At 33.5% G+C, this 13,538-nt stretch overlaps 1 protein-coding gene across 3 annotated transcripts; it reads left to right on the plus strand.

Annotated features, from left to right (window-relative positions):
* Nucleotides 1-2,110: 2,110 nt before the first annotated feature.
* On the plus strand, nt 2,111-12,859 carry LOC114287019 (pumilio homolog 4-like). Of its 3 annotated transcripts, none has more exons than XM_082873257.1 (12): nt 2,111-2,498; nt 2,703-2,736; nt 2,846-3,550; nt 7,957-8,764; nt 8,864-9,461; nt 9,552-9,693; nt 9,785-9,892; nt 10,462-10,674; nt 10,754-10,864; nt 11,401-11,595; nt 12,186-12,360; nt 12,456-12,859. In XM_082873257.1, the coding sequence occupies exons 3-12, from the start codon at nt 2,858-2,860 to the stop codon at nt 12,494-12,496; spliced, it is 3,084 nt and encodes a 1,027-aa protein (XP_082729383.1). In that variant the 5' UTR covers nt 2,111-2,498; nt 2,703-2,736; nt 2,846-2,857; the 3' UTR covers nt 12,497-12,859. The 3 variants fall into 3 exon arrangements, with proteins under 3 accessions (XP_082729383.1, XP_028086078.2, XP_082729393.1); XM_028230277.2 differs by having other exon boundaries at nt 2,208-2,498; nt 7,957-8,770; XM_082873267.1 differs by having other exon boundaries at nt 2,213-2,498; nt 2,703-3,550.
* Nucleotides 12,860-13,538: the final 679 nt, after the last annotated feature.

The following is a 13,538-nucleotide window of genomic DNA, read 5'->3' on the forward strand; positions in this document are numbered from 1 at the left end:
AAAAAAAGGAGAATAAAAATGGTGTGTAATGTCTGTTAATTTGGTTGCTATTATAAACTATTGATTCTATATTTATTCTGTTTATAAAATACAAGGTCGTTTTTTTTAGGGCAAATTACATATACACCCCTCCAGGTTTGACAAAATTACAGATACCCCCCTGAGGTTTGAGAAATTACGAATTCCCCCCTGAATGCTATATTTGCATAAGAAATTAGGGGGTAATTTGTTATGAAATATAAACCTCAGGGGGTAAATTGTTATGAAAATACAAACCTCAGGGGGCGGGATGTAATTTCCGAAACCTCAGGGGGGTATCTGTAATTTAACCAAACCTGGAGGGGTGTATATGTAATTTGCCCTTTTTTTTAATAGAAAATAGCAGAGGTGAAAAAACTACAAAAGTTTTTAGGTATCATTTGACAATTGGGTTGCGTTGATTTTTTTAGCTAAATTAATCACAAAACATAATAAAATAATGTTACATTCAAATTATAATTGTTTTATTTTTTTCTCAAAAAAATCAATCCAACCGAACTTTTTAACTTAAACTAAAATAACTAGAAAGTCAAAAAAAACTAACCTAACTTACCAAATGAAGCCTAAGAGATGGCTTCCACACGTAAAGGTTGTGTAAAATGAATTTTACACTACAAAAATTTATAAAATAAAAAATATACTACAAAATTTCGAAAAGACAAACAAATTTTTTTCAAAAAAATAAATTAGAAACACAAATATTAAACACAATTTTTTCATTTGAGATGAGGCTCACACTATTGTGTTAGTTTTTACGAAAATTTATGCATAAATTTCATATATGGGAATGTTAATTCATTTAGTTCCAAGAGTTTTCTTATAAATCAATTAGTTTATTTTGTTTTGAAAAATTATATTTATTTGATTTTGTGCTATTTGAGTTTAAGTGAATTCCTTTTGTGATTTATATTTTTACTTTTGTGATTTGTTTTTGAGATGAGAATGAAAATGTAAGGCGTGGAAAATTTTTTTTTGATGGATTGGTGGCTAAAGTGTTAGTTGTCGAGCGTGAAAATCTACATTTCTGTTAGTGTGGTTTTCTAATGTTACATTAGAGTGTTACGTTTGAAAAAAGTAAACTAAAGAAATTTCTGTATATTACATTGATTGGAGTGTTATGTTTGAAAAAAAAATACACTAAGAAGTTTTTTCTGAAATGTTACGTTGTTACGTTTGTGAAAAACACACTAATGAGTTTTTTAGTGTGTTACAATGGAGTGTTAAGTTTTTTGAATGTTATGTTTGGGATAGTACATTAAGGAGTTTTTGTGTGTTATATTGATTGGAGTGTTTCGTTTGAAAAAAAATACACTAAAGGAGTATTTTTGGAATGCTACGTTGTTATACTTGTGAAAAGTGCATTAAGGAGTTTTTTAGTGTGTTACATTAGAGTATTACATTTTTACAGTGTCACGTTTGAAAAAATATGTTAAGAAGTTTTTGTGTGGTACATTAATTGAAGTATTACGTTTGAAAAAAAAAAGTACAACAAATAGTTTTTTAGTGTGTTATATTGGAGTATTATGTTTTTTAAATGTCACATTTGAAAAAAATACACTAAAGAATTTTTGTGTGTTACATTGATTAGAGTGTTACGTTTAGAAAAAATATATTAAGGAAATTTTATAGAATGTCACGTTGTTACGTTTAAGAAAAGTACACTAAGGAATTAATGTGTTAAATTAAAGTGTTACGTTATTAGAGTGTTATATTGAAATGTTACGTTTGAAAAAATACACTAAAACATTTTTTTTTTTTGAAGTGTTATATTTAATTTCAATATTATCAGAAAATCTACATTTGCCCTTCAACACATAACAGATGCGCTTTTATGCTTGACCATTTATGTAATTCACATTAGAATGAGACTTTTAAACCTGTAAAAAAAAAAAAGTTGGGACAAAATAATTTATAAGATCATTATTTAAAACTTGCTGGTGCTTTACCTTAGTTTTTATGATTTGTTCTCTACAAGTAAAAGAATTGCAAAAAAATTTCCATAATGAAAAGTAATTTTATTTTAGTAATTACCAAACATATAAACTTTTTAAATAAATAAATAAAATAAAATAAGCCAAACAAGAAATTACTTCAATTACTGTAGTTTCCTTATTCTCATTCTGTGTCCATATCCATAATAAATGCATGCCTCCATGCACGTAAACCCTAACACCGAATCATCCACCGTCAATTTTCAATCAAGCGTTCCATAATCGCCCCCATACACGTATCATCAGTAGTTGCTTCCCTTCCCACCCATCTCTCCCTCTCTCTCTCTCTCTCTCTCTCCAATTCTAACGCGACCGTTTCGAAAAATCTCCACCTTGTTCGCCTCTGTATATTTTCCCTTTTCTCTCCATCGAATTGTTCCAAAATCGTTGCTAGATTTTCGATCTTGCCCTTTAACGGCTTCAATTCCTCACAAATTACACGTGAACTTGAAGCTAATTCCACCCCTTGTAAGTCCCAACGATCCCAAAACTCTCTCTTTCTCTGCAATTTTCGCATGAATTATCAAACCCCATTGTCAATTATGTGTATATCGTATTTGGGTTTCTGTATTTTTTTTTTTCAATTTTTTTTTTTTTTTTTTGCTGTATGTTTGATTTTAGTTCTATGTATGTTATATCTCTGATTATTCAATTTTGTGTTTGTTGTTTCAGTTTCACAACCCATCAATTGTAAATTTGTCTGAAGGTGTGTAATTGCAATGTTAATTTTGGGTTTTGTTTTTGTTTGAATTTAGTGGTTTTATTGATTTTTAAAATTTTTTTTGGGGTGTGTGTGTGGGGGTAAATTGAATTAGGGTTTTCTTGAGATGGTTACTGGGAGTAAGATAGATATGCTGTCTGATGTGAATTTAAGGAGGAGCCTACAAAATGGGATGACGAGAGGATCGAATGGTAATTTAGAAGATACTTTGCATAGTGAGCTTGAATTAATGCTGCGAGAGCAGCGTAGTCGTGATGTTATTGATCAGGAGAGGGATCTTAATATGTTTCGGAGTGGCAGTGCTCCTCCTACAGTTGAAGGGTCTTTGAGTGCAGTGGGTTGTTTATTTAGCAATCCAAATTTTGCACTGATTGATAATAGCAGTAGTAATGTCGATGAATTATTGTCAGAAGAAGAAATTCGATCGCACCCTGCTTATTTATCGTACTACTATTCAAATGAAAATCTGAATCCTAGATTACCCCCACCGTTACTGTCAAGGGAGGATTGGCGTGTGGCACAAAGGTTTCAGGCAGGGGGTTCGTCCTTTGGGGGGGTTGGTGATTGGCCGAATAGGAATTTGGTTGATGTCGTTGGCAGTTCATCATTATTCTCAATGCAGCCTAGCTTATCTGTACAGAAGGCAGAAGAGGAGTTGATGGAGTTGAGGAAAGCTAGTTCAAGGAGTATCTCACGGCCATCCTCCACTGAGTGGCTGAACAGAGGCTCTGACAGTTTTATTGGATTGCCAGGTGCAGGATTGGGTAAAAGGAGGAAGAGTTTTGCCGACATTCTACAGGTGATTTATCTAGGCTGTACTAAATTTTGTAATTGTTAAACAGTTTATAGTTCATGCAAGAGTTTTATTGTGAAATTTCTTTTTATCTTCTATTATTGTTCTCATATTTATACAATTGTCATAGAAGCAAATTTTTTTTGCACTTTTTGACGAAATCTGATGATTCCTTATTGAAGATAAGCCTAGATAATAGCAGCTGAACTTCTATAATATGGCTTTGCTGTTGAATCATTCAATTGGAAGTTGGAAACGGGATACCATTTGACTTGTAAATTACATATCACATATTAAACCTGGGTTCTGATAAGTTGGGTGCTGTCATTCATGGCCATTAAAACTGTATTTTGATCTTCTTAAAAACTTTCCTCTAATCATCTCAGTAATGTTGAAATGTATAATTGTCAAGAGTTGATTTGACTATTTAATTTGTGGTTGCCCATGCCATCTCAGATTTCTAGCTTAATTTTTGTTTCACAATTGGATCTATCATGATGTGTTTTTCTTTGTCACTGCTTTCCCCATTTTCTCTCATTGACTTGTAATCATGTTACAAGTCAGTTGACGTAATGAACTCCAGCAATGTGTAATGAATGTTGACAAGATATGCTTCTATTATTTAGAAAACTAAACAATTTCATTTTGTTAACATAAAAATTACCGAAACATATCTGTTGCTTAGGAAACCAAAACAAAAGATTAGTGGAAAAGCAAAAGTCTATAATGTTTCCACATTTTTTTATTTATTATAATCATAGTTAAAAGATGCAAAAATATTAGTAAAAAAAAAAAAGCATGTTTAAAGTAAAAAATAATTCAAATTAGTAACCTATATATTCTTGATGAATAACACTTCGAAAATGGAATGTCCAAAAGTCTCCACCAACAAAGTTAAACTAAAACAAGTAATATCTAGGTTTATTTTATTTGTATCTTAAATAAAGGCACAAATTATTCATTTATTTATTTTAAAATGAAAGTTATATTGAGAATGAATTACCCAGCAACCTTACAATCTTAAGATGCAAAATTTACCACCAAATCTTGTAGTTTTGTAAGTTAGAACAGTATATCTAAGTTAGAAGAGGAGTTTTAGAGGGCTTGGGTTTCTAAAAGAAATTAAAAAACCAAAAGAAAGTAAAATAAAGACTCTTAAAAGTTCGCATGTTTGAACTACTGCTATGGAGCACTAATGGCAGTTACACTCATGAACTTTTGTCTTGCCGCTATAGCGGCTGTAATAGGATCGGAACCCTTTGAAGCCGTTATGTTGTAATGGAGTAGAGCGTCCGATTACCCTGATTAGGAATACCTAACAAGAACTATTTCTATTTTTATTTTTATTTTTATTTTTATTTTTTTTTTGTTAAATAGAAAATGTACAAGAGTAAAGAAAATTCTTGATTTTATTAGAAAATCTGAAAAAGAAGAAGGAAAAAGATGAGAGATAGAGAGATAAAGAAAACATGGAAATGGTTAAGGTAACTTACTTTACGTCTTTGTTATTATAAATGGTTGGATAACATACTTTATGTATTTGTTATTATAAATACCTTTTTTGTAAATACTATCACCATTATTTTCTTTTTTTCCATCACAGTACTATTAAAATCTATCATTTCTTATGTTTTATTTTAAAATGGTAAACTCATTCTCCAATTAATCCTTAATATTGTTTTTTGTTTTGTTTTTGAGCTTCTAGCATTGATTGACATTTGTTGAACCTTTTTGATTGATATTTGTTGGGCTTTCCTATTAGAACAAAAATTCCAAAAATCAATAACATCTCAACACAAAAAGTAGGTATCACCATTCCATCTCTGGAAATCAAAATAATCTACACCATAAAGACAAAACCATGGGTCAATGTAAAACTAAATGATCAATACTCTCTTTCTCCTTGCACATAACACCACCATGGACATAGATAACAATTAGACATCCTTATATGAAGTATGTCGTTAGTATTGAGTTTCATATATCTGCACTCAAAATCATATTAGGAGGTTCAAACAATAGTACATTTGGATTATCAATAATCTTATCAAAGAAATATTTGCAAGAAAATTCCCCAGATGAATGAGCAGTTTGAATTCTTTTATCAATAGTGTCTTGTCTTAAAAACGCTTTATCAATAATAAACAACAAGGAAAAGAATTCAAAAACTTCACGATCATTCAAGTTTCTAAAAAAAAATTGTAATTTCAGTTGATGGGGAAAGTACAAGAAGAGACCATAGAAGAAATGGAGACATTATATGAGATTCGAAAGACGATACAATCAAGAAAATAATTGATCAAAACGAACAAACCCAGAGAATCAAGATACATCTTGAGAATTAAATTTGTATGGAGATTGGGAATTCCCTGAATTAACCACTTCCCATACTTACTTTTAATGACAATATGCTATAAAGAATTGTAATCGACCAGAAACCTCCATAATAATTTACTAAGCAAAGCAATATTATTCTCTACAATATGCCCCAAAGCAAGACCCCTTGTTCTTAATAAGAGAAACCACAAGGCAATTAATCAAATGAAATTTTTTTCCCCTCACCACTAGCCTGCCACAAAAAAAGAAAAAAAAATCTTGTCATTTATTAATCTTATTTGCCACACCCATCGGACTCTCAATGATGACAACTAGGAAGTACGGATACAGATACGGGATATGGATACGATACGATACGGATACGGCGATACGACCAAATTTGAAAAACTAGGATACGGGTACGGCGGGGATACGTTCGTAAAAAATATTATTTTAACAATTTTTAGTAATGCAGTATTCATAAAAATAAAACCTAAAGCAAAAGACAACTTGATAAAGAAGAAAGATTCCTATAAAACTAAGAGTCTTCAAGGTCAATAGCTTCAACTTGTTCCCCTTCATCATTGAATATCACAAGACCTTAGCTAAAGCCAAAAAACCATTCTTAAATAAAAATTTCAGCAAATATACTTTTTTAAGTCATCAATGATAGCCTAGGAAGCACGGATACGAATATGGTGATATGGGGATGTGGATATGGCGATATGTCAAAATTTGAAAAAGTACGATACGGAAACAGCGGGTATACATTCATAATTTTTTTTTTTATACAATTTTAATAATGTAATATGCATGAAAATAAAACTTAAAGTAAATTAATAAATAAGGAGAGGGATTCCTATTAACCTAAAAGTGCTCAAACATTCATAAAACATCCAAAACTAAAAGCAAAAGCAAATGCAAATGCAAATTAAACATCATCCTTACATGTCAACACCAAAAAAAGAATGAAAGCAGAGAAAAGAAACGTGAGAGAGTGAAAAAGCGAGAGAGAAGTGAGAGAGACAACAAGGATACATCAATTTGACAAATTCCATTACTTTAACTCTCACTATATTCCTCTTATCAAAGAACTAAACAAAATATTATAAGTAATATATAACTTTGAGTATCCGATACTTCAAAATTAAGTATCCGATACTTCAAAATTAATAAAAAATTAATTAAGAAGTATCTGATACTTTTAAGAAGTATCCGATACGTATCCGATACTTTTAAGAAGTATCCGATACGTATCCGTGAGTATCCGAGGAGTATCGGTATCCGATAAGTATCTGATACGGATACGTCACCCTTTTTGAAGTATCCGTGCTTCATTTGTCAAATAGTAATTAGGAATACTTAGACAAAAACGGAATGATCCAAAGTAAGCCTACTCCATTGAAAATTAAGGCCCTTTTCTATCCATCTAGCGCATTACCAATTTTTTCAATCATTAGGTTACAAAAATATTTAGACCCAGGATTACCTCCCTAAGGAAGCCCTAGATAAACAACCCAAAAGATCTGCCAAACTTTGTGACCTATTCAGTAAATGAGAATATTATTAATACAAACAATAGAACTTCTATTCATATTTACCTTCGACCCAAAAGCCACCTAAAAAATTCTCAATAGGGAATGAAGATTAGCCATTTTAGTTTCCTTGGCAGAAGAAAAAAAAAAGGTATCATCTGCAAATTGTAGATGAGACACTGAAACATAATCCCTATTGTCGTGATCTCTGTTTTTTTCAAATTGGTTGATATGATATAATTCATCAAGGTTTTGACTCAAATAGGTATGATAAATCGTGGAACCGGACCAAACTGAGAATCGCAGTGAATTGATGAATTGAGCAACACATAACAAAACTTGAGCATAAAAACTGTCTACTGTTGCTGTTGTCACAAGCAGTTTTTGGAGATTATTAAATATGGAGGCATTTTGGTTTTGCCTCGCTGCAATTAAAAAAAAAAAAAACTTGAGGATTTATTTGAACATGCATATCTGTATAATAGCTTTGTTTGATTTTATGATACTATGCAGACATCTTGTTAGGCTGTTGATTAAAAGTAATTTTTCCCTTTTCTGCAGGAAGGTATTGACCAACCTGCTTCCTTAGCAGGTCATATCTCACGCCCTGCAAGTTGTAATTCATTTGGTGATACTGTGGATACAACAGGCATCTCTAGTCATCATTTAGCAGAATTATGTAATGGTATGGAATCCACAGAAGCAGCCTTGCATCCTGGGGCAACTAATGCTGGCCTGCCTAGAGTTCAGAGCCTTGGTTCTGGAGTTTCTCATTTTTTTGCATCTGCGGTGGCTGCACCTCTGCCAAGGAGTAGAACCCCTGAACCTCAGGTGATTGGAAGGTCTTCAAGTCCTGGTCTTCCTCCTGTGGGTAACAGAGGTTTCCCAGTGGAAAAGAAGAATATTATTGGCTCAAATGCCATGAATGGTCTTTCTTCTAACATGAATGAGCTTGCTGATATTGCAGCTTCTTTAACTGGCCTTAACCTGTCAAAAAATCAACTTATTTATGAAGATAGTCGTGTGCAATCTCAACTCCGAATGGGATTTGATAAACCTAATCAACTGCTGGATATGCCAAATGGTCACAAGCAGAATCTGCATCAGCCATTTATTGACAAGTTTCCTACCAGCTATGTTGATTTAACAAGGAAAAATGGAATTGTAACAAACCAAAATGTTTCCAAGTTAGGTTTTGATGGGCAGACAAACTTTCCCCAACCATCTCTCTTGAAAATGAATCCTTCAGGGTTTACAAGTTTAGAAGGATCTAACATCCATTATCAAAATGATAATTTTTCCTGTGTGGACTTTTTTGGCCACATGCCAAGTGGGTGTTCCGTTAGCAAGAAGCAAAATACAACAATTGGTACAGGTTATTTTTTATTCTTGATGCCATTTATGCAACTTTTCTTTCACTAGAGTACCTTGGCTGGATTTTGTCATTTACATATTGTTTTATTTTTAGGTTCAATTTTGAGTGGTGGTGGAAATGGACAAAATTCGAGTAGAAGTAGCAGTCAAGCCGGGTCTGACCTTCATTTGCCACATCTGGATCCAAGTTATATCCAGTGCTTGCAGAAAAGTTCTGATTATGCAATGCATGCTGCAGTTTCCTCAGATGATTCTTCTCAAGGAAGGAATTATTTTGGCACTTCACATGCTCATGGAGAGTTGCAAGGGTTAAAGAAAGCTTATTTTGAGGCACTGCTGGCTGAACAGAAAAACCAGTATGAGACTGCATTTCTTCGTAAATCTGGCGGTTTGAATCATGGATGTCATGTGAATCCAGCTTTTGATCTCAGCATGCCATATCAAGGAAACACAACAGCCAAGCCTGTACTTCCATCTGGTGGATATGCGGGTCCTATGTTGCAGAATGAACGGATCTCACGATTTAATTCTATGTTGAGAAGTTCATTGGGAGGTTCTAGTGGGCCATGGCATCCAAATGTTGGAACTAACATGGAAGGTGTACTTGCATCTTCTTTATTAGAAGAGCTCAAGAACAACAAGACCAGGTCTTATGAACTTTCGGATATCATTGATAATGTAGTTGAATTCAGGTGTGCAGTAGATGTTTTGGTTGTCTTTATTTGACTCCTGCTGCTTCAGCTTGTTTTATGAGTTCCTTGTCTCTTGTTTTTATAATGCAGTACGGATCAGTATGGGAGTCGCTTCATTCAACAGAAGCTAGAAACTGCTACAGTGGAAGAAAAGACAAAGATATTCCCAGAGATTATCCCCCATGCTCGTGCTTTGATGACTGATGTCTTTGGGAATTATGTCATACAGAAAGTATATAGTTTTTCATCAAATGAACTCAATAAATCTTATATAATTCTGAATTTATCATCTAATAGGCTAATAGTTGTACTTGGATATGTAGTTTTTTGAGCATGGCACGGAGAGTCAAACGAAGGAGTTAGCCAACGAGCTTACTGGTCATGTATTGCCTCTGAGTCTTCAGATGTATGGTTGCAGAGTAATTCAGAAGGTGCATTCTTTAAGCTTTCTCTTATTTGTTCTGCTTTCACTGCACAACATCTCTCTTGAGTTTAAATGTGCACTATTTTGATACAAGTGTTTTACTTTTCTTAACCTCTGTTATTAGTTGTTCAAGATATACGAATTATAAGCTTAAGATCTAGTCCATACTTACATGTTAAGCCAAGTCGAAATTTGGCCTCCTCCCACTCTTGCCTCAAATGCCATACAACCCTTTCTTATTACCAAACACTTCCATCAAGTTTGGTGATCTTCTCTTCGTTGGTTGTGGTGTTGGGAACCTGGCTTCTCTTTGGCAAAAAGATTTGTAAGGAAAGCATAAGGAGTACCCTTATCACAAGAAGAAATTTGATCAGCATCATCTTATGCTGATAGGCAATGTGAAGTATTTCTCTATAATTTATTGACAGTCAATGTAGATCCTACTAGATTTATCATGTCTTATGCGACTCTTGTCTATGTTAGATGATGGAATGATGAATATCCATTCCTTAAGAGAGCATTTTCTTTTTTCTTTTCCTATTATAGATTGTGTCCATGTTGTAACTCTGCCAACAGGCCTTGGAAGTGGTTGATGTGGAACAACAAACACAGATGGTAGCAGAGCTCGATGGTTTCGTCATGAAATGTGTCCGTGATCAGAATGGTAATCATGTTATCCAAAAGTGCATAGAATGTGTCCCTCAAGATCGAATTCAATTTATTATCTTAGCCTTCTTTGGCCAAGTTGTGGCACTCTCCACACATCCTTATGGTTGTCGTGTCATTCAGGTTAGAAATTTGCAGTTGTGTGCTTAATTTGGTTGGTTTTCTATATCATCTATCATGTAATGTCATTTGATGTCAGCAGAGGGTTCTGGAGCACTGTGATGATCCAAAGACACAGCAAACTATCATGGATGAAATTATGCATTCTGTTTGTACTCTGGCACAAGATCAATATGGGAATTATGTTATTCAGGTATTTTTGAAATTTACTTCTGCATGTGTGTTATATGTGTCATTGACTGGCAGTGAGATCCCACTTTCTGTCTAGGGATTATGTTGTGGAGTCTAGGTGTTCCTTGGTTATTACCTTGTAAGATCGATTCTTCTCTCCTAAATTGATGGTTCGCTGCATGAGACACGGAATCTCCATTTACTTCTTACAATCAAATTGCTTAATACACATGGCTCTAGATGTAGCTATGGGCAAAAAAGAATGTGTAGTTTGCCCCATGTATTTGGGATCTATGGTTGTGTTTAAGCTGGGCATTATTCTAACTCTCTTCTAATTTGACATCAAACTGGCTTAATTTCTATTATGAGGAAGACAAAAAATGAGAGGAAGTGAAAGCTTTTGCTGATTTCTATGTTATCTTTCATTCTTGAATGTGTTTTTTTTTTTTTTTTGGTATGATGAGTATACTTTAATTCATACAGCAATCTTGCTTTATCAATCAGAGTATATAGCAATTATTTTGTCCACTGATGTTCTTATTTTTTGCTTGGTTATAGCATCTCCTGCAACATGGTAAACCACATGAACGATCTACTATTATTAGCAAGCTAGCTGGACAAATAGTGAAGATGAGTCAGCAGAAGTTTGCCTCTAATGTTGTTGAGAAGTGTTTAACTTTTGGTGGTCCTGAAGAGCGTCAACTTTTGGTGAATGAGATGCTCGGTTCCACAGATGAAAATGAACCCTTGCAGGTTTTTGTCAATCTCATGTCTCCCAAATTCTGAAGTAGAATATTTCATGATACGAACAATCATAGTCTTCTATGTTGTTTTTCTTTAAATCAGACACTTGAATTCTCTAATTTTTAACAATGATTGAAGAAGCAGCAGCATCTTACGTTTGATAATAAAGAACAATTTTGCACCTCCCACATGGATGGGGGATAAAATCTCTTGCTTTCCCCCCAAAAAATCCCATTTAATGTCAAGTAATAACTAAATGATAATAAATCTTCTTATATCAAAATATTGTAGATACGATGTATTTAAATGTTTATAACGTGTCCATGTACCAATACCTAATTTTTGGATACATGCTCCTGTAACCTAAAATTAACATTTAGGGAGGTCAAACACAACCAATACTTGTACCCAAGTCCCTGTAGCATAGTTGCTCAGAACACTGTAAAAGAGCTCAAATGAATAGTATGAAGTTCAGCACGAGCATTTCTTGATTGTCTTACGTATGCTGAATCTGCTAGCACTTTCTGTTAAATCATTTTTTTTTTCTCACCTACAACTAATATGTGTGAATAACTGGAAGTGTGAAAATGCAAATGCAGGCGATGATGAAAGATCCTTTTGGAAACTATGTTGTGCAGAAGGTTCTTGAGACCTGTAATGATCAGAGCCGTGAATTAATTCTCTCGCGCATCAAGGTCCACTTGAATGCACTGAAGAGGTTCACTTATGGCAAACATATTGTTTCGCGAGTCGAAAAGCTTATCACAGCTGGAGGTAAGGAATTATTTTTTATACACTTATCATTACTCGACGTCAAGTTTACTAAATGTTGAAACTATTTCTCATGACATGTAAAACTGTACTTGCAGAGCGGCACAGTGGGTTAACATCTGCATACTCTTCCTCTTGAAGTATATCCCAATTTGGAAAAGACGACATATTTTGTACAGCTAACATGGATAATGACCTAAATTAATCAATCTTGAGTTATATTATTTTCTACATGGAGCTTCTAGTAGCTGTAAATAAACAGAGAGTTCAGTTAACCTGCTGAAATAAGATTTGCTTGTCTATTCTCTCTAGGTATATTCAGATTGCAATTTGTAATTTGGGAATACGTGTATGAGGTCTGGAAAGAAGAGTATAAATGGTCAATTGCCGCAGTGAAGAGATGTTAAAGTGTATGATGTTGAGAACATAGTTTATATGTAAATATTACTGCAATTTTCTGCAGCAGCTACATTTTTACTGGCCTTTGTAGCTGTTTTTACTATATTTTGTTTATTTTCAGGTCAATTGCCAGTTAACTAACCTTGTTCGATTTGAAATTTTTTTCACCCTTTTAATGACATATTGGAATGTTCATATTGGTTAGATGCACTGTATCCATTTTTTCTCATTCCCTTACTTGCTCTTCTTTAATTTTTCAATTAATACATTCACTGAAAGGAAAGATAAATAAAGTCAAGTTAGGTGGTGGATTGTTCGCTCATCATGCTGGAACTGCTTTGCGGTTTTATTTATTATTTTTATTTTGGTAAATTACACTTTTTATCGACGGATTAATCAATGAAAAATGTACTTCCAACCCCCTTTGATCTGAAGTGAAGTGCAAAACACAAGGAGCTTGTTGGTCACAAGCTGTTAACTCGCTAGAATCTATCTATTTTGCACTTCACTCCAAATCACATTAGGACGAGTACATTTCTAAATTACAATAAGGACTAAAATGTTTTCAAACTAAATCACAAAAACGTAGAAGTATAATTAATCTTTCTGTTTTTGTTACTCGCTCTGAGCTTGCATTGCTAAAGAGCCAGTTCATTTTATATAAACCTTGCACCACTGGATAAACTGTCAAACCGTGATATACGAAACAAAGAATTAAGAGTCACAAAATGCTTATTCAAACTGTACAAAATGCAGTCACCTTCAGAATGAAATGGTACAGA

The sequence above is a fragment of the Camellia sinensis genome, chromosome 1 (assembly GCF_055761805.1).
Source record: "Camellia sinensis isolate YWXY chromosome 1, ASM5576180v1, whole genome shotgun sequence".
NCBI classification, from domain to species: Eukaryota; Viridiplantae; Streptophyta; class Magnoliopsida; order Ericales; family Theaceae; genus Camellia; species Camellia sinensis.

Bases quoted from the DNA above. Each gene is read 5' to 3' on its own strand.
- LOC114287019 (XM_028230277.2), top strand. From the start codon at position 2,858: ATGGTTACTGGGAGTAAGATAGATATGCTGTCTGATGTGAATTTAAGG. The intron at 8,771-8,863 runs GTTATTTTTTAT...TTTTATTTTTAG, and splicing joins AAATACAACAATTGGTACAG to GTTCAATTTTGAGTGGTGGT. The intron at 11,596-12,185 runs GTTTTTGTCAAT...ATGCAAATGCAG, and splicing joins ATGAAAATGAACCCTTGCAG to GCGATGATGAAAGATCCTTT.